The 23460-nt window shown below is 35.7% G+C and overlaps 3 protein-coding genes across 6 annotated transcripts; 1 reads left to right on the top strand and 2 right to left on the bottom strand.

The window, feature by feature from the left end:
• Positions 1–882: 882 nt before the first annotated feature.
• On the top strand, positions 883–6986 carry LOC142631387 (protein IQ-DOMAIN 13). Of its 3 annotated transcripts, XM_075805533.1 has the most exons (7): positions 1160–1286; positions 1426–1473; positions 2615–2712; positions 3343–3756; positions 4373–4606; positions 5016–5144; positions 5966–6986. In XM_075805533.1, the coding sequence occupies exons 3-7, from the start codon at positions 2638–2640 to the stop codon at positions 6707–6709; spliced, it is 1596 nt and encodes a 531-aa protein (XP_075661648.1). In that variant the 5' UTR covers positions 1160–1286; positions 1426–1473; positions 2615–2637; the 3' UTR covers positions 6710–6986. The 3 variants fall into 3 exon arrangements, with proteins under 3 accessions (XP_075661647.1, XP_075661648.1, XP_075661649.1); XM_075805532.1 differs by lacking the exon at positions 1426–1473 and having other exon boundaries at positions 883–1286; XM_075805534.1 differs by lacking the exons at positions 1160–1286; positions 1426–1473 and adding an exon at positions 2000–2090.
• Positions 6987–7670: 684 nt separating this feature from the next.
• LOC142630913 (pentatricopeptide repeat-containing protein At4g01030, mitochondrial) lies at positions 7671–11040 on the bottom strand. Of its 2 annotated transcripts, XM_075804977.1 has the most exons (2): positions 10574–10709; positions 7671–10460 (listed from the first exon to the last, which is right to left on the bottom strand). In XM_075804977.1, exon 2 carries the CDS (start codon positions 10436–10438, stop codon positions 8084–8086), a length of 2355 nt encoding a protein of 784 aa, XP_075661092.1. In that variant the 5' UTR covers positions 10439–10460; positions 10574–10709; the 3' UTR covers positions 7671–8083. The 2 variants fall into 2 exon arrangements, with proteins under 2 accessions (XP_075661092.1, XP_075661090.1); XM_075804975.1 differs by having other exon boundaries at positions 7671–11040.
• A 6471-nt stretch (positions 11041–17511) lies between these two features.
• Positions 17512–19703, bottom strand: LOC142630304 (protein WHAT'S THIS FACTOR 1 homolog, chloroplastic). Its single transcript, XM_075804284.1, has one exon. It carries the CDS (start codon positions 19435–19437, stop codon positions 17860–17862), a length of 1578 nt encoding a protein of 525 aa, XP_075660399.1. The 5' UTR covers positions 19438–19703; the 3' UTR covers positions 17512–17859.
• Positions 19704–23460: the final 3757 nt, after the last annotated feature.

Raw genomic sequence — 23460 nt, 5'->3', positions numbered from 1 at the left:
TTTTATAGTAAAAAAAAATGATACCAGTAAGATTTGTATCACTCTTAAGTGCATTTGGACTTTGGATAAGCTTTGCTAATTATTTATTTGCTAAGAAGCCTGGTAGGAAATGAGAGGGAGAAAGTTTATTTTGGTGTGTGATCAAGATAGCTTAAAAAATCCACACACACCAAAAAAGCTGCCTTTTTTTTTTTGGCTTACCAAACTCACACTAGCATGATAGCATCACCCATCATATATTTTTCTGATTAAAAATACTATATAGCACCAAAAAAAAAAAAGAAAAAAAAAAAGAGAAACAAAGAACCTATACTACACCATCTACTAGAAGAAATTTGATAGGGGTTGTTTGATACCAGTCTTTAAACAATAATAACATTTTTGACACGTATTTTTATAATATTTAAACACGTATTTTCACATTACTGAAAACTGAATAACGATATTAGAAATTTCCAACTAAACAGACATATTTTCTAATTGTTTCTTTCTCCAAAACCTCATACATTTTTTTTTCTCACACGTGCATGGATCAAAGTATTTCTACTTTCTTGCAACCTGAGCAAATTTTTAATAATCTATAATGTTTCAATGGCTTAAAAATGCACACATGTATCTTTGTGCCTTCCCTAATTGTACATATAAATTGCTTACACTGTTACACACACCTGTACAGGCGCGTATGAGAATCTACATAGGATTATACATCAAAAAGATATTTATGTAAAAAAAAAAAATTAATGATGATGATATAGCAGATTATTATTAAATTAAGAATGAGAGAGACAGAAAACAGTGTACCAAACCTAACCGTTAATTAAGTGGGGAATACTTGCTGTCAATATAGTCTTCCCATTGAAGTAAAGTTAGTTGAAGTTGGCCACATTGAGTGAGAAAGTGGCCACCATTCTCTCTCTCTTTCCTTCTCATCATTATGATTATGAAACCAAAAGAAAAAAAAAATTATAAATCCTACAAAAGGTGAAAGGTAGCAAAGGAAAGAAAAGTAAATTCATACAAGCAAGAGAACCTGATTCAAAGTTCTAGAGAGAGAAAAAAAAAACACAACACACACATACACAGCTAAAAGAAAGACAGAGAAACAAAACAAAACAAAAACTCTGTTAAAAAGCCATGAGGAAAAGAAACATGTGGTATTGGAAGGGTGAGGGAGGTTAGTGAGAGAGAGAGAGAGAGAGAGAGAGAAACCCTTCTCTGGTTTGTTCTTCCTTTTGGTTTAAAACAGCTTTTTGAAGGGTCTTTGGAGGTTGGAACGTTTAGCTAAGGTACACACATATGTATGATCTTATCTTAATTATGTCTGTGTATGGAATTTTGGGTTATGTTAGTTATGTTATTAAATGATCAAAGATATAATCTTTTGGAGAAATTTATAAAAAAAAAAAAAGCAATTTTTTTTTAAAGGTGGGCTGTTTCTGTTATGGAGATTAGAAGTCATATGTTAGTTTTAAGGTAATATTCTTACTGAATTCCTTGTTTTTATGGATCTCTTTGCTCTCTTAAATGTCAGATGTCGTTTAGTTGAAGAATTTATTGTCTTTATCCTGTTAAAATTAATTTTCTTTATCAACAACTAACTGATTTTGCACCTTAAAAAAATTTCTCTCTCTCTCTCTCTTTCTCTGCCTGAAGGTATTTTGGGATATTTAAGTTTGTAATACTTAATTGTTTTTTTTCATCTTGTAAAAAGCTTTTGTTCTCCTGCAGAGAGATGATTCTTCTGCAGAGAAGCTGAATTAGCTTTGTGAACGATTTGTTCCCTTTTCTTAATTATTAAGAAAAAAAATAGTATCTTTCTTGTCTGTCTAAGTAGATGATTCTGCTTGTCAGTATGTGTTTGTTGGGACAGTCATGTTGATAAAATTAGTGTTGACAATTGAACGAAGTTGATGTTTTAAACCGTCTGGTTGTGTTATATCTTATAAAAAATTATTAAGGGTGTCTTACATAATACAAAATTTTGAATCCAACCTGCCAATTTCCTTGTTTTTCCTCCTTTTCTCTCTCTTCAAAAGAACTACTACTTATCTGATCTTTTGCCCAGTGAGGTGGTCTCCTTGCTAATCAATGTAAGTTTTTCAGTGTAAAATTTATGTCTTTGGCTAATCTTGTATCAAGTTAATTGTTAAACTAGGTCCTTGAAAATGTCATGCTAATTCTTTAGATTTGTCTCTTGAAAGCCATCCCATATCTTTATATCGTGTATCATTCTGTTTTCCCTTGTTGATTATACTAAAGGGGTTCCATGTTGTTTAGACTAAAAGGATACTAAGCACCTCAGAATATGGATAATTTTTTTAATTATTTAAAATTGTGTAGTTCTTGGAAAGCTTTATGCTGCACTTTTAATATGTTTATGTCAGTAAGCTGGACAAGCAGTTCAAATTTCATCCGTTCTAGATGTTCTCTGGAAGCTATTTTATTTTGTTGGTTTCAGCCACCTAAAGATGCGATTGCCATATAATTATCGTCCTAATTTTAACAATCATATATACATACTTACATACATTTATACATAAAAATTCATGAAGATGCATGCATATGTTTTCAGTCCTGCATATACTGAATGGTCTGATTTCATCTTCCTCTACAGGGAGAGACAGTAATGCTAGGAACATGGGAAAAAAAGGCAGTTGGTTTTCTGCAATAAAGAGGGTGTTTTTACCCCATTCCAAGGAGAAACTAGCCACTGTAAGTTGATATCTTATGCTGGGGAAGCATCTGAAAAAAATGCTTACTGTTTATAATTTAGAATTTTTTTAACAATTTCTATTTAATATGGCTAAAATTGTGCAAGTATTTTACAATTAAGAAGCAACTGCCCCTTGTATATAGATCGTGTAGTATTTTAAAAAGATTAACAAAGAGTATGACATCATGTAGCCAACCTAACTAGTGTGTTGACAATCCATAGCTAGTCCAAAATTTTGAGACTAATGCTTGGTTGTTGTTACTGTTTAAAAGATCAATAAAGAAAAAAAGAAAAAAGAAAAAAAAAAGAAAGGCCGTTGGTGATGCATGGTTTAAATTTTACAATACAGTACAAAGTGGTCCAAGTATTTGAGTACTGGTCATTCTTCATTTTGAGTTGCTTCCCTTGTATATTCAGCCACTGGGTTGTAATATCTCTTCTAGCAAATGTTCCCTGGAACAATAATTTTTGTTAGACTTTCATGCTGTTCAATTAGTGTCTACTTACCAAAAAAAAAATTAGTGTTTCAAAGTACTTTTCTGGATTCAGAGAACAAGGATCACTTGCTTCCAGCATGAAAGTATATCTGATGTATAACTTCTCTTCATTATTATTCCATCATGTTGCAGGACCCCGAGAGGAAAAGCACAAAAGACAAGAAAAAGAAGGGGTTAGGAAAATTAAGGCATGCTGAGACCAACTCATTCATTCCCCTCTTTAGGGAGCCGAGCAGCATTGAGAAAATATTTGGGGATTTTGAGAGAGAGCAACAAAAGTTAACTGTTGGGCCTCCCACTCCTGAGCAACCGAGAACGCCACCTTTTGTGCCTCCTAGAGTTGCTTCGCCAAGGGCTCCTTCGCCAAGGGTTGCCTCTCCTAGGGTTGCTTCTCCAAGGTTTGCCTCTCCTAGAGCTACTTCCCCTAGAGCTGCTTCTCCTCGGATTGTTCATCATCACAAGGAGATTAGCTACAGACCAGAGCCAACTCTAAGAACCCACCATGCTTCAGCTACTAAGATCCAAGCAGCCTATAGAGGTTATATGGTAAGTGCCCATCTCTTTTCATATCTGGAGACTATTAAAGACAATTAGTCAGGGGCTTGTGCTGTCACAGCACATCTAAAAATAAAATATGACAATATGAAGGTAAGATTCAATACAGAATGGAGAGTGCCTAATCCCTTATAGTCATTTTTCTTTGTCAAGTAAGTTATTTCTAGGACCACATATGACAATTCAGATGAATTTCTATCATAAAAATATGTATTTTGAGGTTATGGAGACACTTGATGTCATAGGTAATTGTTTGCTCATATGTCCAAAAGCAAAGCAATTATTAATGCCTCTCTAGAATCACGCACTTCATGTGGTACTATATTTTGGCCACAATTGTTGGTCCATTTTTCTGGAAAAGACTTAAGTTTAAGGCACAGCATTTTGGGATAGTGGAACTGAACTTTAAGACAGGGCATGTCACTGCTATTTTGACCATAATTTGAATATAGGGGTCTCAAACATGCCCAGTACCCTTTGAGGTTAGCATGAGGAATCAATTGATACTTATCTATGTCAGCTCTAGGTATATAATGTGGGACTGAGCATGCTCTGCATCAGCATTAGACCATAAGTCAACTGACATTATGTGGGACTTGTCATGCAGGCAAGGAGAAGCTTTAGAGCATTAAAGGGTCTGGTGAGGCTACAAGGAGTGGTGAGAGGACAGAATGTGAAGCGCCAGACGGTGAATGCAATGAGGTACATGCAACTCCTGGTGCGGGTTCAATCACAAATTCAGTCTCGGAGGATCCAAATGTTAGAAAACCAAGCCAGGCGTCAAGCTCAGTTCAGGAACGATAAAGAAGTGGATAGTACCTTTGGCAAATGGAGTCAGGCAGTAAGTTTCCCTTAAGTTTTCCTATGTATGATTAGCGAATTTGATTAAAGCTATGTGGCCTAATGTTGGCGTATCATAGAAGATTTGATCACTATGTTCAATGGTTCTAATCTGGGTTACCATACGTTCAACATTAATTCATTATGCCATATTTATCATAATTGGCCACTTGGCCTGCCCACTATAAAAGCATGGCTTTGGGTCTGTGCCTCTCCAGTTGACAGCTTGATGCATCTTATCTTTTGATTTCCATTTTGGGTGTAATGAAAATGAACTCTGGTCTGTTGGAATCTCACTAACAGATCCAAGGATCATTTGATTTTCTACTTTGGTGCTGTGTCTGTTATTGAATTTTTTTTTTTTTATAGTTCTTTTACAAGTAACATTCATAATTGGAGCATTGGTACAGTCTGAGGCAGGTAATGATGACTGGGATGATAGCTTGATAACAAAGGAGGAGAGAGAGGCAAGATTGCAGAGAAAGGTTGAGGCAGTCATCAAGAGAGAAAGGGCTATGGCCTATGCGTATTCACACCAGGTACTTTTACATTCATGTAGTCCAGCTTGCTTCAATTGCATCATGAGGGATGTTCTCCCCTTGCATAATTGTCTTTTCAATTAAATCCAGCAGTGTCCGCCAAGAAGTTCACCTTAGTGGGCATTTATTGTTATTTGTTAAATTACACTGTAGGTACTGAAATTAATAATTTGGTCTTCTTTGCTTCCCATGATGCCGCTAATAACTTTTCATTTTTATTTATCCCTCTTTCATAGTTTGCATTCCCCATTTCACATATTACGTGACATCTTAAGGCCATCTTTCCCATATATGGTCTAGATTCCAGCACATGTATCTTTTTCGTAATTAATAGTTATGATCTTTTTGGTAGGATGTAGTACCTATAGATCTGCATTGAGTTAAGAAGCATATTTGTGCTATTGGTTCTTGAAGGCTATCATGGTAGAGTTAACCCAAAAGACAGTGGCGGAACAGTCTTAAGCTTGTCTTGGAGTTAACATATATCCGCATGTCACATAGTTGTACCTCTGTAAATGCAAACATTATATCACTATTTGAAAATTCTTGTTCAGAATCAATAAGTTCAAGAAACATGTTATCTTTGCTCATGAATAAACTTAAGGTTGTAATACTGTTCTAAACGTCAATGTCCATTGACGAACCTTTATAGTTAGCGATGGGCATGAATTATCTATTGACCCAGGCCTAATCCATGAACAACTTCAAAGGATGTAGCGTCCTTGTTTCTCAAAACTAGCTCAAGACTTAAGAGACCATGTCATTGCAACAATGTTATGCATACTTTTATATTTTATTTTTTGTTTTCTCTATGCCAACAGTTATGGAAAGCCACTCCTAAATCAACTAACACTCCTCTAGCTGATATCCGATCTGGGGGATTTCCGTGGTGGTGGAACTGGTTGGAACGTCAGCAGCCTCCAGCAAATCCTCCTGAAGGCCAAGCCATGAAGAGTTTTCAAATTACACCTCCAAGACCTGTTTCAGAAATGAAGCCAAGCCCGTGGCCTCAATCAAGCAACCACAAGCAAAATCCTTTTGGCTTTGATATTATGGATACGCCCACACCAAAATCGACAAGATCAACTATAGTCACATCAGCAAAACAAGCTCGAACTCCACCTCCACATAGAAACCCACTAGCCAACAGCTCAAGCTTGTCAAAGTATTCAAGACCAAGAGCTAGTGGAGCTAGTAATTCACCCTTTGATCTGCCACTAAAGGATGACGACAGCCTCACGAGTTGCCCACCATTTTCAGTTCCAAACTACATGAATCCAACAGTTTCAGCCAAAGCCAAAGCGAGAGCTTATAGTAACCCCAGGGAGAGGTTTCCAGGGACTCCAAGCAGTACTGAGTCAAAAAGGAGACTTTCATTCCCTTTGACACAAGGCATTGGGTCTTTCAAGTGGAACAAAGGCTCCTTGTTCTCTAACAAGGATTCTAGCTCTCAAAGGATGTTAGACAAGAACCAGTCACTTCAATCTGTAGGGGATTTGAGTGTGGATTCAACTGTTTCTTTACCTGCTGGGATTGGAAGGAAGCCATTTAACCGATTTGTGTGATTTCTTTTGGTATATTTTTGACCTTCAAAAAAAAAAAAAAAAAAAATCCATTGTGGTGTTTATTTTCCTCGAGTGTATGGTGATAGTTTGATTTATATAATACTGATGTAATATAATAAAGAAACGATAGGAAATGATGGTTTGAATGTAATAGGATTGGGTTTCTAAAAGGTATCATGACATTAATTTCTTAGGATTGCTAAAATCTCAAAATTCTCTCATTGTAATCACGAAAGGCTTTGATTGTTTCAAATCCAACAGTGTTCACACTTTTTCACGTTGTGTTTACTCTTTCATATCATCATCACATGTAAAATGTGGCATCTTGTGTAAAAGCGTAGACATTGTGTGAAATATTTCACATTTGAGAGTATTAAACAATAATTAGTCAATACTATAAGTGCTGGTAGTCAGTTCAAGAGATGGCCATAAATATCTATGATTATAAAACCATAAATATCTATAATTATAAAAAAGTTCTTACCCTAGTATAAATAAAGGCTCTTGTTTCTTTGGAATATGGGAGAAATGATTGTGAGAGCGTCTTATCAACAATTTTAAAGAAATTGATTCCCTGTTCGAACCTACTACACGTTATATATAGATTGTAAGTAAAGCAGCGTACAACTTATCCACCTATGGTTTAATCTAAATTTAAGTTATTTACTTGTAGTTTGAAATTTAATACTTCACCCACCTAAATTATGTTCCGTTAGGCTTTCGTCACTCGCCTCTCCATTTTCCGTTCAAAACATGTTTTAATACAAAAATGTACATATTTTACTGCCTAAACAACCTTGTTCTCTTGCATTTCTTTTTCCTCTACCACTCAAGGGAAAATTACAAAATGATGCTAGTCTTAAACTCTCATTTTTATTTAGAAAAAAAAAATTTTAAAATTTCAGATAATAATAATAAAGAGCAACAAGTCTTTGTAAAAAAAGGTAATATCTTACAACAATCTTCAGCAACAAGTCTTTATAGATAAGGTAATTTCTTACAAGTCTTTAAAGGGGGCAAAAATAAAAAGGTAATTTCACTCCCTGTTAACTTTTAGATAATTATGGACAACACTTTTTGCGAAAAAAACATATTACAAAAATATGAACTCCGGCCAATGAAGCTTGTGGATTAACATGTACATATAGTGTACCTATTGGATAGAATCCTCGTCCATGCTTCATTGATAACCTCTTATATGAGGAATATGGACTCAGTGATGCATCCAGTTTCTCTCCTCCATGATCTCCTGGCCTTGCCCCACTAACATATGTCTTCTACTTGAGGCTTTGAGCCAACTAATTCATCATATTTAAGAGCTCAACATGATGTCAACATAGCATTCAGAGAGGCAAAAACCATTGACAGTCCTTATTACCAACAATCATTGCAGGAACACTTTCCTACTCTGAAATGGTGAAATCGAATGCCATCTTTGATGATAATCTCATGGTTTCGTACCAAAGACATATATTTTGCAGCAGTGTGACAGTCAGTACACATTCTTGTGTTCTTAACCACCCTAATTGGTGTACTACTTTTCATCTTCATCAGCCCATAAGTAATAGCCAACTTCTCAGTGTGTCTAAGCAGCACCTTATCCTTCTCAACTTCATCTATGTTCTGATATACACAGCTGATGTCAGGCACATATCCCTCTTTCTTCATCTCAGAAACCAAATTATATAACTCAAAATATATCTCTCCTGCATCGGGATGTGGCTTCCCTTCTGCAGAGAAAAAATGAATCTTGCAATCGATCTGTATCCAGCTCCACACTTGGAGGTTCTTTACCCCTAAAACACCCATCAAGTCTTTAACATGCTCCACATCCTCCCATCTGTTTGAAATGGCATATAAATTCATCATAAGAACATAATTAGCAGAATTATGTGGTTCTAACTCAAATAGTTTCTTCGCTGCAAACTCTGCATACTCAATGTTATTATGGATTTTGCAGGATCCAAGAAGAGCACCCCAAATGGTAGCATCTGGCTTTAGTGGCATATTTCGAATGAAATCCCGTGCTTCATCAAGATAACCAGCTCTCCCTAGAAGATCTACCATGCAAGAATAATGCTCAATTGTTGGGATTATATTATAATACATGCTCATACCATCAAAGTATTTCCATCCTTCATCAACTAGACCTGCATTCTTGCAACCAGAGAGGATAGCTGTAAAGGTTATAGAATCTGGTTGGACACCCACCCCACACATCTCATCAAAAAGCGAAATCACTTCTCTTCCAAAGCCATAAATGGCAAACCCCATGATCATGCAATTCCAAGAGGCTAATGTTTTGTTCTGAATCTTTTTGAAAACCTTGTGGGCATTTTTTAATTTGCCTGATTTACTATACATGTCGATAAGTGCAGTGCCTACATATACGTCTTCAGTGAAACCATCTTTTATACTGAGACAGTGTATCTCTTCACCCTTCTGTAACAAAGATAGGCCTGCACAAGTTCGAAGTAAGCTGGATATGGTGGCTGAGTTGGGTTTGATACCTTCTTCTAGCATTTGGATGAAAAACTCAAAAGAGTCCCTATAGCTTTCATTCTGTGAACAGCCTGATATCAGAGCAGTCCATGATACAACATTAGGTGTTAATCCAAAACTTCTGATGCGATGAATCACAGCCAGAGCTTCCTTACTGCAACCCCACATTGAATACCCAGAAACTAGGCAATTCCATGTCACTAAATCAGGTTTGATTCCTTCCTTTTTCATTTGGCTCAATAGCTTTTCAGCATCTTCAAAAAGCCCCTTGTAGGAATACCCAGAAATTAATGAATTCCAGGCAAAAATATTTCTGTTCTTCATATTGTTAAAAACCACACGAGCATTAGTTAAGCAATTGTTCTTCACATACATGTCCAACAATGAAGTTCCTACATATACATCATTGTCAAGCACATTTCTTATCACATAGCCATGAATTTCTTTTCCCATATTAATGAACCCCAGTTTGATAACTGCTTTAATAACACTGGTGATAGAGCCTGAATTCAGTCTCAAGCCCACACCTTGCATTCTCTGCAAAATGTATAGGACTTCTTTATATGAGCCATGCAGAGAATGGCCTGACAAAAGGCAATTCCAAGTTACAATGTCTGGTCTTACACCAGAAACTTCCATTTCATGAAAAAGATTCCTAGCATCATTCAAACAACCAAGTCCAGCATAACCCGAGATAATTGAGTTCCATGAAGATAAGTTACGATCTCTCATTGACTCAAAAACTATCCTAGCTAGTTCAAGTCTCTCATTTTTGGAGTACATGCTAATCAGTGAATTGCAAATTGATAAATTGAATTCAAGTCCACGTCGAAAAACAAACCCATGAATTTGCTTTCCTTCCTTGAGAGCTCCCATTTTAACACAAGTTTGCAGTACTTTCACAATTGTTCCACCATAGGCTTTCCCCCCTGACATATTCATATCCCGAAATAACTCTAGAGCTTCCATCCATCTTTCATTCCTCAAATTTGCCATGATAACCTCATTCCACAGGGAATCTTCTGTATCGGGCATTTCGTAAAACACTTGATTTGCACTCTCAATGCCCCAACAACTCCCATAAAAGTTTATCAGTGCAGAGTTCAAATACAAATCCAAGGCAAAGCCCCTCTTGATCAAACAAGCATGAATCTCCACTCCAAGCCACAAATCCATTAACCTGGCACAAATTCTTAAAACCAAGGCCAGAACTTTACTATCGAACATCACTCCTCCACCATGAAAGTCTCTGAAAACCACAAGAATATCATGAATATCACCACCAAAACTTGTAAACTCTTGCAACAAAGAATTCCAATCCCATATAAGATGGTTTCTGGAAAAACCCAGAAAGAATATTACCATTGCAGCCGACTTAAAATCGCCAAATTCTAAGTAATATGTGATCAAACTCTTTCCAATGGTATCCCAACTGAGTTTGTTTGACGATTTTATGATTTGGGCATGCATTGCTTTCACAGAATTCAGAGATGTTATCTCACTGATCATGCTCGAGGAAACTTTCCACGAAGAGGAAGGAAGAGAAGCAAGGATTGGAGTTTCAGGAGAAGTAGTGTCTGTGACAGAGTGAGCAAGAGCAAGAGAAGTGAAGGTCTGGCTTTTATGTGGCTTGTGGTTGTGGTTGTGGTTGTGAGTGAGTGTTGGGTTTTGAAGGATGTGAGGGTTAAGGTGGTGAAATGGAGCCATTTTGTCCATGGAGGTTTGGCTTTTGAGAGAACTGGTAAGAAAGTAAAGGTAGTCTGGTTGGGCTGATTAGACTTAGCTTTAGCTTTGAAGAAATGGCGTGCAGGGGGAAGAGAAATTTTTGGTTAGCGGAGGATGGATGGTATGAAAAGTTTGATAAATATGAGCATAATTGTGGATAAGGTTTATATTTTATGCAAGGCGAAAATACATTTTTTGTCTCTATATTTTGAGTCAATTTTCATTTTGATTCTAAAATTAATTTTGTTACAAATTACATCTTAAAAAAAAATCGTTTTTAAAATGGTGTTTACCATCAATCCACTGATGAAAACCTCCTACGTGATAGATGGAGTGCCTTACTTGTTGATGTGGCGTTGACATGTCCATTAATATATTATTAAAAATAATTATGTGGTATTTTTAAATGCCACATCAGCATTTTAATTTTTTTTAAACAGAGGCATGTTAGAAAATTTATATAAAAAAAATTAAATTTTAAAAAAAACCTTAAATCTAATTTAATTTAAAAAAAAAATTACTTATCATTATTAATTTTCACAAGAACATTACACTTGTTCTTCTTGTTCTTCCCAATCAAACCCAGCAACAAAGAACTCAAACCCAGATTACAAGAATACAAACCCACAACCAATAACTCAAACTCAGATCATAACAACACAAGCAAAAAAAGAATAAAAAAAACAGAGATCAAATACAGATCCAGATTACAACAACACAAAAGAAAAAAAGAAAAAAAAGAAAAGAAAAAAAGAAACAGAGATCAAAAAATTTCTTCATGTTCTTCAACTTGTTTTTCATTTTACAGCTTGTTCTTCCCGTTCTTCCCAAATCAAACCCAACATCTAAGAACTCAAACTCATCACAAGAACACCAAAGAAAAGAAAAAACAAATTATCATCTCTCACTCTTTCATTGATGAACCCGAGCTCTCCCATTCGTTCCCAACAAGAACAACTCTCTCGATCTCAAGACCCAAACAACATGACCACTTAAAATCAAGGTCAACTCTCACGATCTCAAGACCCAAACAACATGACCCACAAGACAAACCCCAGCAAAACCCACCAAGACCCAAACAGAATGGCCGATTTGAAGAAGAGCGCTGCTGCTTTGGTGGTGGAGGTGGACTCGCTGGGGTCAGCAGAGGAGAGAAAGGCCGATCTGACCCACCGTGCACCGCTGATCTAACCCACCACGCAAAGCCAAAAGACCCGAGACAAAGAGATCAGAGAGAAAATCCAACAGCCCAAATCCACTGAGGCTTGTTAATATGTGCAATAGTTTACTCCACAAGGCTGTAGAGGGAACAAGCGGAAGGTAGATTTGGAAGGTGAAGAGCCACGGTGATTTGTGCTATCCCGCAATTATTGAGTTATTAAAAATGAAGCAAAAAATCTGGTTTGACTAAAATGGTCTAATGGTAATTTTTTTTAATTTTCTAATTAATTTAATTAGATTAATAAAAAAAATCGTTTAAAACTAAAAAAGTAAAATTTTTGTTTGTTTTTTTATTTTTTAAAATTAAAATTAAAATTGAGGAATTAAAATTTTTTTGTTTTAATTTTTATTAATTAAAATGCTGACATGGCATTTAAAAATGCCACATAATTATTTTTAATAATATTTTAATGACCACGTCAGTGCCACATCAACAAGTAGAACACTCCATCTGCCACGTAGGAGGTTTCCGTCAGTGGGTTGACGGCAGGGACCATTTTAAAAACGATTTTCTTTTTTTAGGAATGTAATTTGCAATGAAATCAATTTTGGGACCAAAATGAAAATTGACCCAAAATGTAGGGACAAAAAGTGTATTTTCGCCTTTATACAATTATCCTTGTTCTTAAGGCTTTGTTTAGCGAGATGGAGGTCCTAGGTTCGAATCTTGTAATGAGAAGCGCTTGGGAAATAACTTCATGTTTTCAGCTCACATTTACTAGTGTCCTCAATTGGGTTAGGTACACAACTATAGTCCATCTGGATTGTCTGCTCCAGTAAGCTCAGTCCAACGGGTAAAGTATCATTATGGTTACGCTTAAGTAGAAGATACTAACTCAGGTCGCTCCCTCTACCTATTTTTTTTTCATCCCAAAAAAAAAGCAAAAATGTGCTCTTGACCTGAGTTGGAATAGTTACAAATTACAAATTACAATCTGCTTTTGTTTCATTAATACAAACGACGACAACAACAACAAAAAGAAAAACAGAATTTTTATCCATTTTAAAGTGGAAACAAAAACGAAATCAAAATGCCTTTTTTTTTTTTCCTTCCTCTGAGCAAGAAAATAAGCCGTCCCTGTTTTAAATTTTTATACACAGCCATGAGCACATTTAGTTTAGTTTAGTTTTTGTTTTGGTAACTAATAAATGAAATGAATGGATGAGATTTATAAGCCGTCATCCTAAACCAGTTTAGAAATAGCTAAGGCTGTTTACTCATTCCTTAGAAATGTTGATATAATGTAGCTCAGTCTAAAAGCCATACAGACCCCTAGTTATAAGGACACAATGTAGACTATGATGAGCTTCATGATATATTGCTGTTTCTGAAAGCCGCTCTTGATCAACATCATTGAGTCTGGCTGGAGGAGAGACTTTGAATTTTTTTTTTACTAATATGTGGTCTATATGATATATGTACACCTTTAATACCATCGTCGATTATATAGAGAGCAGGAACAGAACAAATTCATTGAGAATCAGGATAACTGAATGCTGTAGTATACATTATACAATAACCTGAACGAGGCTTCAGAAACATTAATAGCCATAAAGGGGAAAGAATAATAACCTCAACCACAGATTCTTGGTAAAGAAAAAGAAACAAATTTGGACATTTTTTGAATTTATGCATGTCAACTTTTTTCAAGCATCATTCTAATCTTCATGGCATTATTCCAAATTTATCACGTGTCAAAGAAGAGAAGACAACCTTACCAACTCGTTCATGAACAAACAACTTGAGCTCTGCTTGATAAAAAACTCGTTCATGTTCGTTTATTTTATAAATAAACCAAACTTAAGCCTTAATTTTAGGCTTGTTTAATAAACAAGCCGAGCCCAAGTATAAAAAAATTTGTTCGTGAACAAACTCGTAAACAATAGGGCTTGATACAATACATGCCGAACTTAAGCTCGTTTATAACTTGATGTATGTTTACTAAATAAACACATTATTATGACATCACACATATCTTAATAATAACATAGTCCACATGAGACCACTTACGACTATCCATTAGTTTCTTTCCTCTAATTTTTTTTAACACTCCCTCTAAACTGACTATGGAACACTTTTAAGACTTCAATTACATTTTTTTTTTTAATCCAAGTAGGCCCATGTATGGCTTTTCCCCCACCCACAATCTCTGTAATTTTGTGAAATATGTTACTATGCAAGTCTTTCTCATTTAGTTACAAATGTAATTTTTTCTAGACTTTTAGTTTTTGCCTAACTTCAAAATCCAGTTCTTTCAAAACTATAACTTCACAATTCAGTTTTATCAAAACTAAGATTCTTATTTGTCACCCTCAATGTCTCTATCCAATGTTTATCTTTTGCATTTGATAATGCAATTTTATTGGATCTCAAGCTAAAAAGCTTGACTTGAGCTTTAGTTTGGGTTTAATATTAAGCTCAAGTTTGGCTTGACTAATTAATCAAGCTAAGCTTGAGTCAAGCTTGAGCATTTGATTTTTATTGATGAGTCAAGCTCTAACACGCACTACTTGACAAAACTTGGGTCGTTTACAACCCTAACCTTAGTAGCTTTGTTTTTGGAACATGTATGCATGTATGTATGTATGTATGTATGTATTCTTTGTGGGACTTCAAATTATCACTAATTATATCTTTAAATTCATGAGTTTTTTGTGAGTTCCAATTAGCTCAACTAATAAAATCTCTGCTGATTGAATAAAAGATCACACCTACACCAAAAACCAAGTGGTGTCTTGTTTTGATGAAAGGGCAATCATTAGGAGCAGACAACGTAGACGAGTTGAGTAGTAGGTTGATGATCTTGAATGAGCCTCTGAAGGAGCCTCTGAAGAATCGAGGTTGAGCTATTTTTTTCATCTATAGAGTGCTCATGAGTCTACCAAACCATGTAGTAGCCCTTAAAAATTAAGGACCATGCAGTCTCAAATTTTAGATATTATATTTAGCAGACAATATCCAACAAGGAAAAATATACGTAACAATAACAGAATCTATCGGCTGTGTATGCAAATGAATCTTGTGATTAGTAACCTCAAAATAGTTCAGATTGGCACTAGACTGAAGCATTTCAAGGACTGAGAAGCTTAATCAAGAAGTCGAGCTGACAAAGCAAATTAAAGGGATAGTGATATACCTTTGAATCTTTGGGCTAGAACCATCAGAAATCATGACAACTTTTGTTCACTCTGCCTAAAACTTCAAGCTTCTGCTTATTTAAAGAAGTATTGTGGGAAAGTGACTCGGTTGCAACTGTTAGATCATAAATCGAGCTTTCAATTCAAGGGGAAGCTTATTCCCATCCCCACCAAGTGCTTCCAGCCTGCCGCTTCCCTATGTGGAGTTCATCAAGATGGAAGCCCTTGAGGGAGTGTGAACAACCAGTGCCTTGAATATCATTGCATGGAGATCAATGACTTGGCTTGCCTGACTTGACAAAAATGAGCAAGAACCTCTTTGTAGGCCACAATGGCCTGGCTTTACTTGTTAGCAAGCTAGATACCTACTTATAGAACGAAAGAGGTTTGTTTTACCACAAGAATGACATTTCCTAGTATTTCCAACAAAGATATCCAGAATTCAAACCCCCTCTCCTACTCAAAATGTATCCTTAAAAATATGTTTGTAGGTGTCTAAATGCACACATAATAAAGGCAACATTCAATATTTACTTCCTCAAGCCCTGTCAACAACAATTCCTAATCTCCACGTTGGTAGGAACATATCAAAATTTTGGAACATGTGTACCAGCTTTTAGTCTAATAACCAAATTTCCAAGGCAATTAATCAAGCAAAATTCTCTAACCTATCAGATTTCAGTCTGCCTAATGTCAAAGGCCTTGCTTTAAAAACATTATCAATTTATACCATATACTTGAGGTCACGAAGAAAATTATAACTAATGTTAGCATGTTATCATTCATCAAGTGCCATGAGAATCAAATCCACCTATCATACAATTTTCAGCATCTCATCCCTAAGTCCCTAACCTTCTGGAAAGATGACTAATCTGTCAATAATTCACGGTATGCTGTAGGACAATGCCATGGAACTGCACGCTGTGCCACATCTGACCCCTTACCTTCTCAAGAAACTAAATAATTCAATTAAAAAGAGAGAAAATGACAAGGGGAGGAGGGGGCAGACATAAGAATAACAACTTATTTATTAGGATTTTTAATAATCAAACTACATCATATGTGCAGACACTCATTCCTTTGTTCTTTTCTAACTGTTTTTTCACCCTGACAAGAATAGGGGAAGAAAGAAATCCTCCAACAAACGTCAGATTTAATATCTAACAACATCTTTTCATTCTTCTGACTGTTTTTCAGTCCAATGACCCTAACAACATCTTTTCATTCTTCATACTCAGACAGTCACACTTCAACAATAAAACAGGTAAGGTTAAATTGTAATTTGATGGTGCACAATGAATATAAGAAATAAGAAATAAGAAAACAAACTGAGCTAAGGTATTGCAGGCAGAAAATTATGTAGAGACAAATAGATATAGCATGAAAAGTAGAAATTAAAGATAAATCACTATGATTAATTTAGTTATATTTGTTTGCATACAAATAAATCAAAAAAGTTATCCAGAAAAAAAAACCTGATGAACCAAAAAAGTGCAGCCATTTAAACTCACTATAATATTTCTTGGGTTTCTGAAAAGTGCTTAAAGCTACAATCATATCAGGCAGTTTCATATTGGAGAGAGACCTCATAGTATATAAAGAGACCTCATAGTATATTGCAAAAATCAAAGCTTTAGTATATAACTTACTCATAGGAGGAAGGGGGGGGGGGGGGGGGGTGTTTTGAAATACCCTCACTTTCTTATAATCAGAGTATCAACCACCAAGTAAGACTTCAAAGGATCAAAGATGTGTGCATGACCTTGGATATTGAAATCGGGGCTTGACATTATGAGCAGTCTGCTTCACTGAAGTCAGTAACTCCAAGATGGTTACTTGAAACTAAAAGCACCTCCTAACGTGAAATCACAAAGCATTATCTATTCTATTCAATGAACCTAATAATCCTTTATTCCATACTACTGATGACAGAAACAAAATGCAGAATTGGCTGGGTTGAGGACAAAGATAATCATCTAATTCTAAAGACCTTGACAGTCTCACATCAATTTTACAACCAGTTGAACTGGATGCCCGAGCTCAGTTTTGTCATATCACTTTTTATCATAACTCTTTCCATAGGCAGAATAATCTTTAAAAACAACTCAGGCCAGCACATTGAATAAGTAGAAGAATAATAGTACATACCAAGCTATATTTATTACGCACTTAGAAAGGATACATTTTACTTCACTATATTTCTAGAAGCATAAATCGTTAATTTAGAAACAGCTGCAAAGACTTTACCATTGGCTCAAAATTTTCAGTTCAGTGCTCTAATTAAGTATCTCTAAATATGTTTCATACAGGCAGAGAATAATATGAGATAACTAACTTACACCTTTGCTCCAATTAAAGATTGTCCTGAATGATAAATAATGGGAAGAGTCCTGGCCTTACAATGGTACAGGCTGCAGAGCCTTGCAAAGTAGATTGCATATTTCTCTGAAGCCATAAAGGAGGATAAACACTGCTTGTAAGTCAGTCCAAGAGCGCAGCATAAGGCCCATTTGGTAAATGTCTCTAGGTTGGAGCCTTCAAAAGAAAGCAGCCATCTATAAAATTTACCAACGTTCTCTTGGCCTACCATCAGGGAGCACAGGAACAAGATCCTTCTCCTCATCTTTTTTTGAGTTGTCAACCTGTTTAATTGGTTTGCTCACTCCAATCTTCACAGTTCCACCATCTTCATCGAAATCCGGAGGCATGTCATCATCTTCATCACTCCAATTGTCTTCATAATCTTCATTGTCATTGTCATCGTCATGGTCATCATCAAACCCATCATTGCTCATTAAATTGTCACCATCAGACCACTCTTCTTCTCCCTCCTCACTGCTTCCATTATTTCCTTCTAGCCCACCCTCCTCATCTGTTCTGGGAGAACCCCGTTTTGGATATCGAGGAACAGCAACAAGAGAACGAATTTTCTCCTTTATTAGCAACAAACGATCCTTCTCTATCAAGTGAGAATCACGATATGCTTCCCTGAGGAAAACTGAATCCCTATCCCCTTTCAAGGACACATAAAACATATCAGGGTGCCTTATTAGCATCCCTCTCAGCTGCTGAGAGAACCTAAACTCCTCTCGAAAATGAGTGAGGTGATCCACAAGAGTTCTCTTCTCAACAGTGAGGCTTAAAATCTCATGAATAACCCCACAAGCGTGTTTCTCTTTCTCAGGCGTGCCCGACCTGAGTGCTGAGAAATCAGAGTAAGGCGATATGTAGGGCATTTCTCTAAACACAGATATCCTCCTCATCTCACCCTTGGAAAGACTGAGACCCTTGGGTAGCAATACTCTTCTGAACCTTGGGGGCCTATCAATAATCAAATTCTTCTCTTCTAGTTCTCTAGCTCTATTTTCCTCCTCAGTTAACTCAGCCGCTGAAACTGCAAGCTCGGGATCCCAATGAGTCAATTCCAGTGCAGGACCCCGTTCAGTCGGAACAACCCTGAAGTATTGCGGGTACCTATGACAAATAGTGTTACGAAATTCGAATGGCAGCCCAAGATCAGTCCTCAAATGGGCAATCTTCTCCAACAAGATTCGCTTCTCCAATGACATCATCAACAATTTCCTCAATTTAACAACCAACAAATCTTCCATCTCATTCCTAATCTTCACCTCCTCCAAATAAAGCCTTTCAGCTTCGGGTGTCAACTTGAACTTTAATGAAAAAACCCCTTCTTCCTCAATATCGAACACTGCAGGGAATTTCCTTAATAAAGCAATAAATCGTCGCTTCTTGTCAAGACCCAATTCCTTTCTGTACTTACCTAGCTCTCTAAGGGACATAATTCTATCAGGTTGACTCACTAGAATCCTCCGTATCTTCAACACTAGTTTCAGCTTCTTGTCCCTTTGGATGACATTGTCAAAAGGAAGCTCTTTTCTTCTCTTCACAACAGCTCTAATGGGTCCAAATCCAAATGGGGTTTTTCTCAGATTACTCAAACTAACATTATTATTACTACTTTGTTGCAAAACTAAACTTGTGCCCCAAAACTGTGACCCGGTTGATAGGGAGCAATGGGGTTTTACAGAAAGTTTGGGGTTTTGAAGATAAGGATATTTGTATGAGATAAATAACGGTGAGGAAGTAGATGGAGAAGAACAAAGCAAGTGTTGGGGTTTCATTGTGAGGCGGAGTTACACTAACAAAGAGAAATAATATATAATCTAAAAATCAAAAGTGAAAATAGAGAGTTACAGAGGCAAACCGAGGGATGGGAGCAAGACCAAGCCAAGCCACTAGGAGAGTAAGCCCTTCACACGTCTCAAGCTGAATAAATGAAGAAGAAACAGAGAAAATAGAACAACATGGAGAAACCGAAAGAGAGAGGTCTGGTGAGTGGTGACTCCAGCCCTTTTGAAACTCTTGAATGAGAATATTGAGAAGTGTGGGAGACGAAGGGAATAGATGAGGTGGGTGAATTAATATTAACGAGTTTGTGGATCGTTTTTTTTATTTTTTATTTATTTATTTATTTTTATGAGGTGATTTCGGTGATATACATATTAGTGAGAAAAAAAAAAAAAAAGATGTAAAAATCACATAGAAATTATTTAAACAATTTAGATATTTTTTGCAAACACTATCAGCTATAAAATTATTATAATAACAATAATTTTTCCTTTATGACGTCACTGTCCGACCATAAAACCGAAACCATTCTTATTTTAGTTTTTTTATTTATACTGGTTTTTAAAATTATGCATAAATCATTTGTTATATATGGGGTGTGTGTTGCTGTTGTGTTTATGTGTGTGATTTTTTTTAATACAAAATAGAAATTTTACTCTAGTATAATTTAAGTATATATATATGTGACATTCCGTCCTGTAAACTTAAACCTCGGTCCTTATCTTTCCACTCCACAAGAACTTTGTATTTATGGAATGACAATCATGCTAAGGGTGCGTGGTAGTTTATTAAATTTTAAAATCAATAAATCTTAACTATATATAAAATTTAAATATTATATTATATTGGCTAATATTTACCTTGACTATATATATATATATATATATATATATAAATATAAATTGGCTAATATTTACCGCATTTTTACATATAATGTACATTTTATACTGTCCTATTCATGTTTTCTTTAAATCTTAATTTTTCAAAAACACACTTCCTCAGACAATTAACTTAAACAACCTCGTTGTCTTGTCTTGTCTTGTAATCCTCACCAATTGTTAGAGTATTCAAATCATTTTATATATAATAGCATAATGACTAAACTTTGCACATCCAATTCCTAAAAACTAGTGTATAATCTGTGTATATGCATGGTACAATTAAAAATAACACAATTATACATATATGGATTCAATTATACCTTGTTTAAGTCATAGATATATAAATGAGTTTTACTTTTTTTTTTAATTTTATTTTTTTGGATATAAACATGAATTTACTCTTTTTTATTGAATTTTTTTATGGTTTATTTATATTAGACTCTTCATCTTTTGCACAACATTAACTCATTTAGAAATTAAAGAATATATATAAATAGGATACGTAGCACAAAATTAGATAACAATTAGAATCTATATTTAAAATATAATTGGATTTTCTTTCAGTTTTACACACGTGCGCGCGCGCGCGCACACACACACACATATATATATAGATTACCCACATTAGTCTATGAGCAAAGATTTGTTGCATATGTGTGTGTTTTTTTTTGCGTCAGCTTAAAAAAAGCAGTGGTGCCGCCACCTTATGGCCAGGGTGGTCCCAGGACCACCCTGACCTGAAAAAAAAAATTATATATAATAATTTAAAATTTTATATTTATTTACCTTTAAAAAATTTTTTGAGACCCCCTTGAATTTTTTTTATGCCAATACAATTAAATTTTGGTCCATAATTTAAGCAACTTAATAATATATTGGGGACTTTCAAGCAAAAAGGAAAAACCCAAAAAAAAAAAATTTGAACTAAAATATGATTTAAAAAAAAAATAATAATAAAACTACTACAGGCTGAGCAGTGACTTGATTCTTTCGATTAAGCACACTGCCCAATATTAGGACATATGTGATTATGTTAGGAACATATGTCATCAATATTGGCCAATCTTTTGACAAAACGCACTTTACTTGTATTTGGGTAGATTTAGGATGTATTTAATACTTCAAAGAACAAGATTTCAAGTTCAAGTGTTAAAACCATGCAAGTCTGTCCAAGAATCAAGTGATGAAGTGCTAGTTTTTAAAACTCGACAGCTAGTATCTATCGAGATTTAAAAAGCTGTCTAAGCACAAAGCTTGGCAGGTGCTCGACAGATAGGGTATCTATTGAGAATTATGAAAATTAGATTTGTAGTTCTGATTTCATGCCAATCCGTGAGTATATGTTTGGGCTTTCTTTTCTCACAACCCTAAACATATATAAGGATTTTTTCAAGGGCCGTCATAGAGAGCACTATTACACAAGTGTGAAGCAAAAAGTTGTTCATGCAAATTGTGGCCGGAAACCTAGTTTGCCCTAGTTCATCTTGAAGAAGCTGTTGTGTTTGTACACCATAGAGTTTTATGATCAAGTAACTTCGTGATCTTCATCGTGTGATGAACTGAAGAACTTTGCAGCCAACATCCTTCTCAAGTTGGTGATCAAGTCGCGTATTGAGATCCGCGCATCTATTGGTTAGTCACGTACTAGGATTCGTGCTTTAAAAGGAGAGATTGTTACTACAGAACAAGTCCAATTGTGTATTAGGGTAAGGGTTCAACTGTAGGTTGGTATAAGGTACTGAGATTCCTTTATTTGTAACCGCTTGTTATAATAATAGTGAATTCTCGGAAGTGGTGATCTTAAAATCACTTGGTGGGGTTTTTGCCTCGGAGGTTTTCCCCATTCGTAAACAAATCATCGTGTCAACTTTATTTTTCATTGCTTTATTTTTAGTTGGTGATTTGTTTGTGCTACCACATACATTGCATGTTAATTTGATTAATTAATAAACTTGGATAATTAATCAATTAATTCATCACAATGAGCCAATATATTTTTGGCCTATTAAGTGGTATCAGAGCGGGCACACTTTGATTAGAGTTTAATATTTACTGTGTGATCCATTGACCCTTGTTTGTCATGGATAGAGGACATTCTCTCATTATTCCTCCTTTATTTGATGGCATTAAATATGCATACTGGAAAGTATGCATGAGAGCTTTCTTACAGTCGTTATATGAGAAAGTGTGGCAAGTTGTGGAGATAGGCTGGACCAAGCCGAAAGAAGCGCCAGTTGATTGGGATAATGCCAAGATCAAGGAGGAAAATTTCAACAGTAGGGCATTGAATGCATTATTCGGTGCGATCACAAATGAGGAGTTCAATAAGATATCCTTCATTGAAATTGCGAAGGAAGCATGGATCATTCTCCAAATAACTTATGGAGGAACCAAGGCTGTCAAGGACTCGAAGCTTCAAAGGCTCACTACAAGCTTCAAGAGATTAAGATGGAAGAGGATGAGTCATTTGATGAGTCATTTGATGAGTTCTATGCTAAGCTCAAGAACATAGTAAACTCAGCCTTTAATCTCGGGAAAACCATTCCCGAACCCAATATTGTGAGAAAGGTTCTCAGATCTCTACCTAAGAGATTTCACGCCAAGATCACCGCTATTGAGGAATCAAAGGACATTGACAAAATTCCTTTGACAGAGCTGGGTGGCAATTTGCAAACCTATGAGTTGGGCTTGATAAGGATAGAGAAATCTAGCAAGGGAGAGAGCATAGCACTAAAGGCCAAGAGCAGTGACACGGATGAGTCTTTCGACGATGAAGTTCTAAAATGAAGTCTTACATCACCAAGCAATTCAAGAAATTCATGAAGAATGCCAATGCAAAGGGTTTCGATAATGACCGTAGGCAGTCGAGTTCTTCTTAGTCTAAGAGCTAAGACAAAGGGAAGAAGGATGCTAGGGATAACGGTCATTACCTTGTTCCCTCATGATCCAAGTGTTTCGGGTGTCAAGGTTTCAGTCACATGAAATAAGAGCGCCCTACTTATCTCAAGTCCATTGAGAAAAGTAAGGTACTTGCTGCAACTTTGAGTGATACTGAACCTAAGGATGATTTTGAAAATGAAGATGACAAAATCCTAAATGCCTTCACTGCCATTGTCAATCCTACTGAGGGGATTG

Source organism: Castanea sativa, chromosome 4 (assembly GCF_040712315.1).
Source record: "Castanea sativa cultivar Marrone di Chiusa Pesio chromosome 4, ASM4071231v1".
Lineage (NCBI taxonomy): Eukaryota > Viridiplantae > Streptophyta > Magnoliopsida > Fagales > Fagaceae > Castanea > Castanea sativa.
Note: the sequence above shows the minus strand (reverse complement) of the source record. Positions and strands in the feature narration are given on the sequence as shown.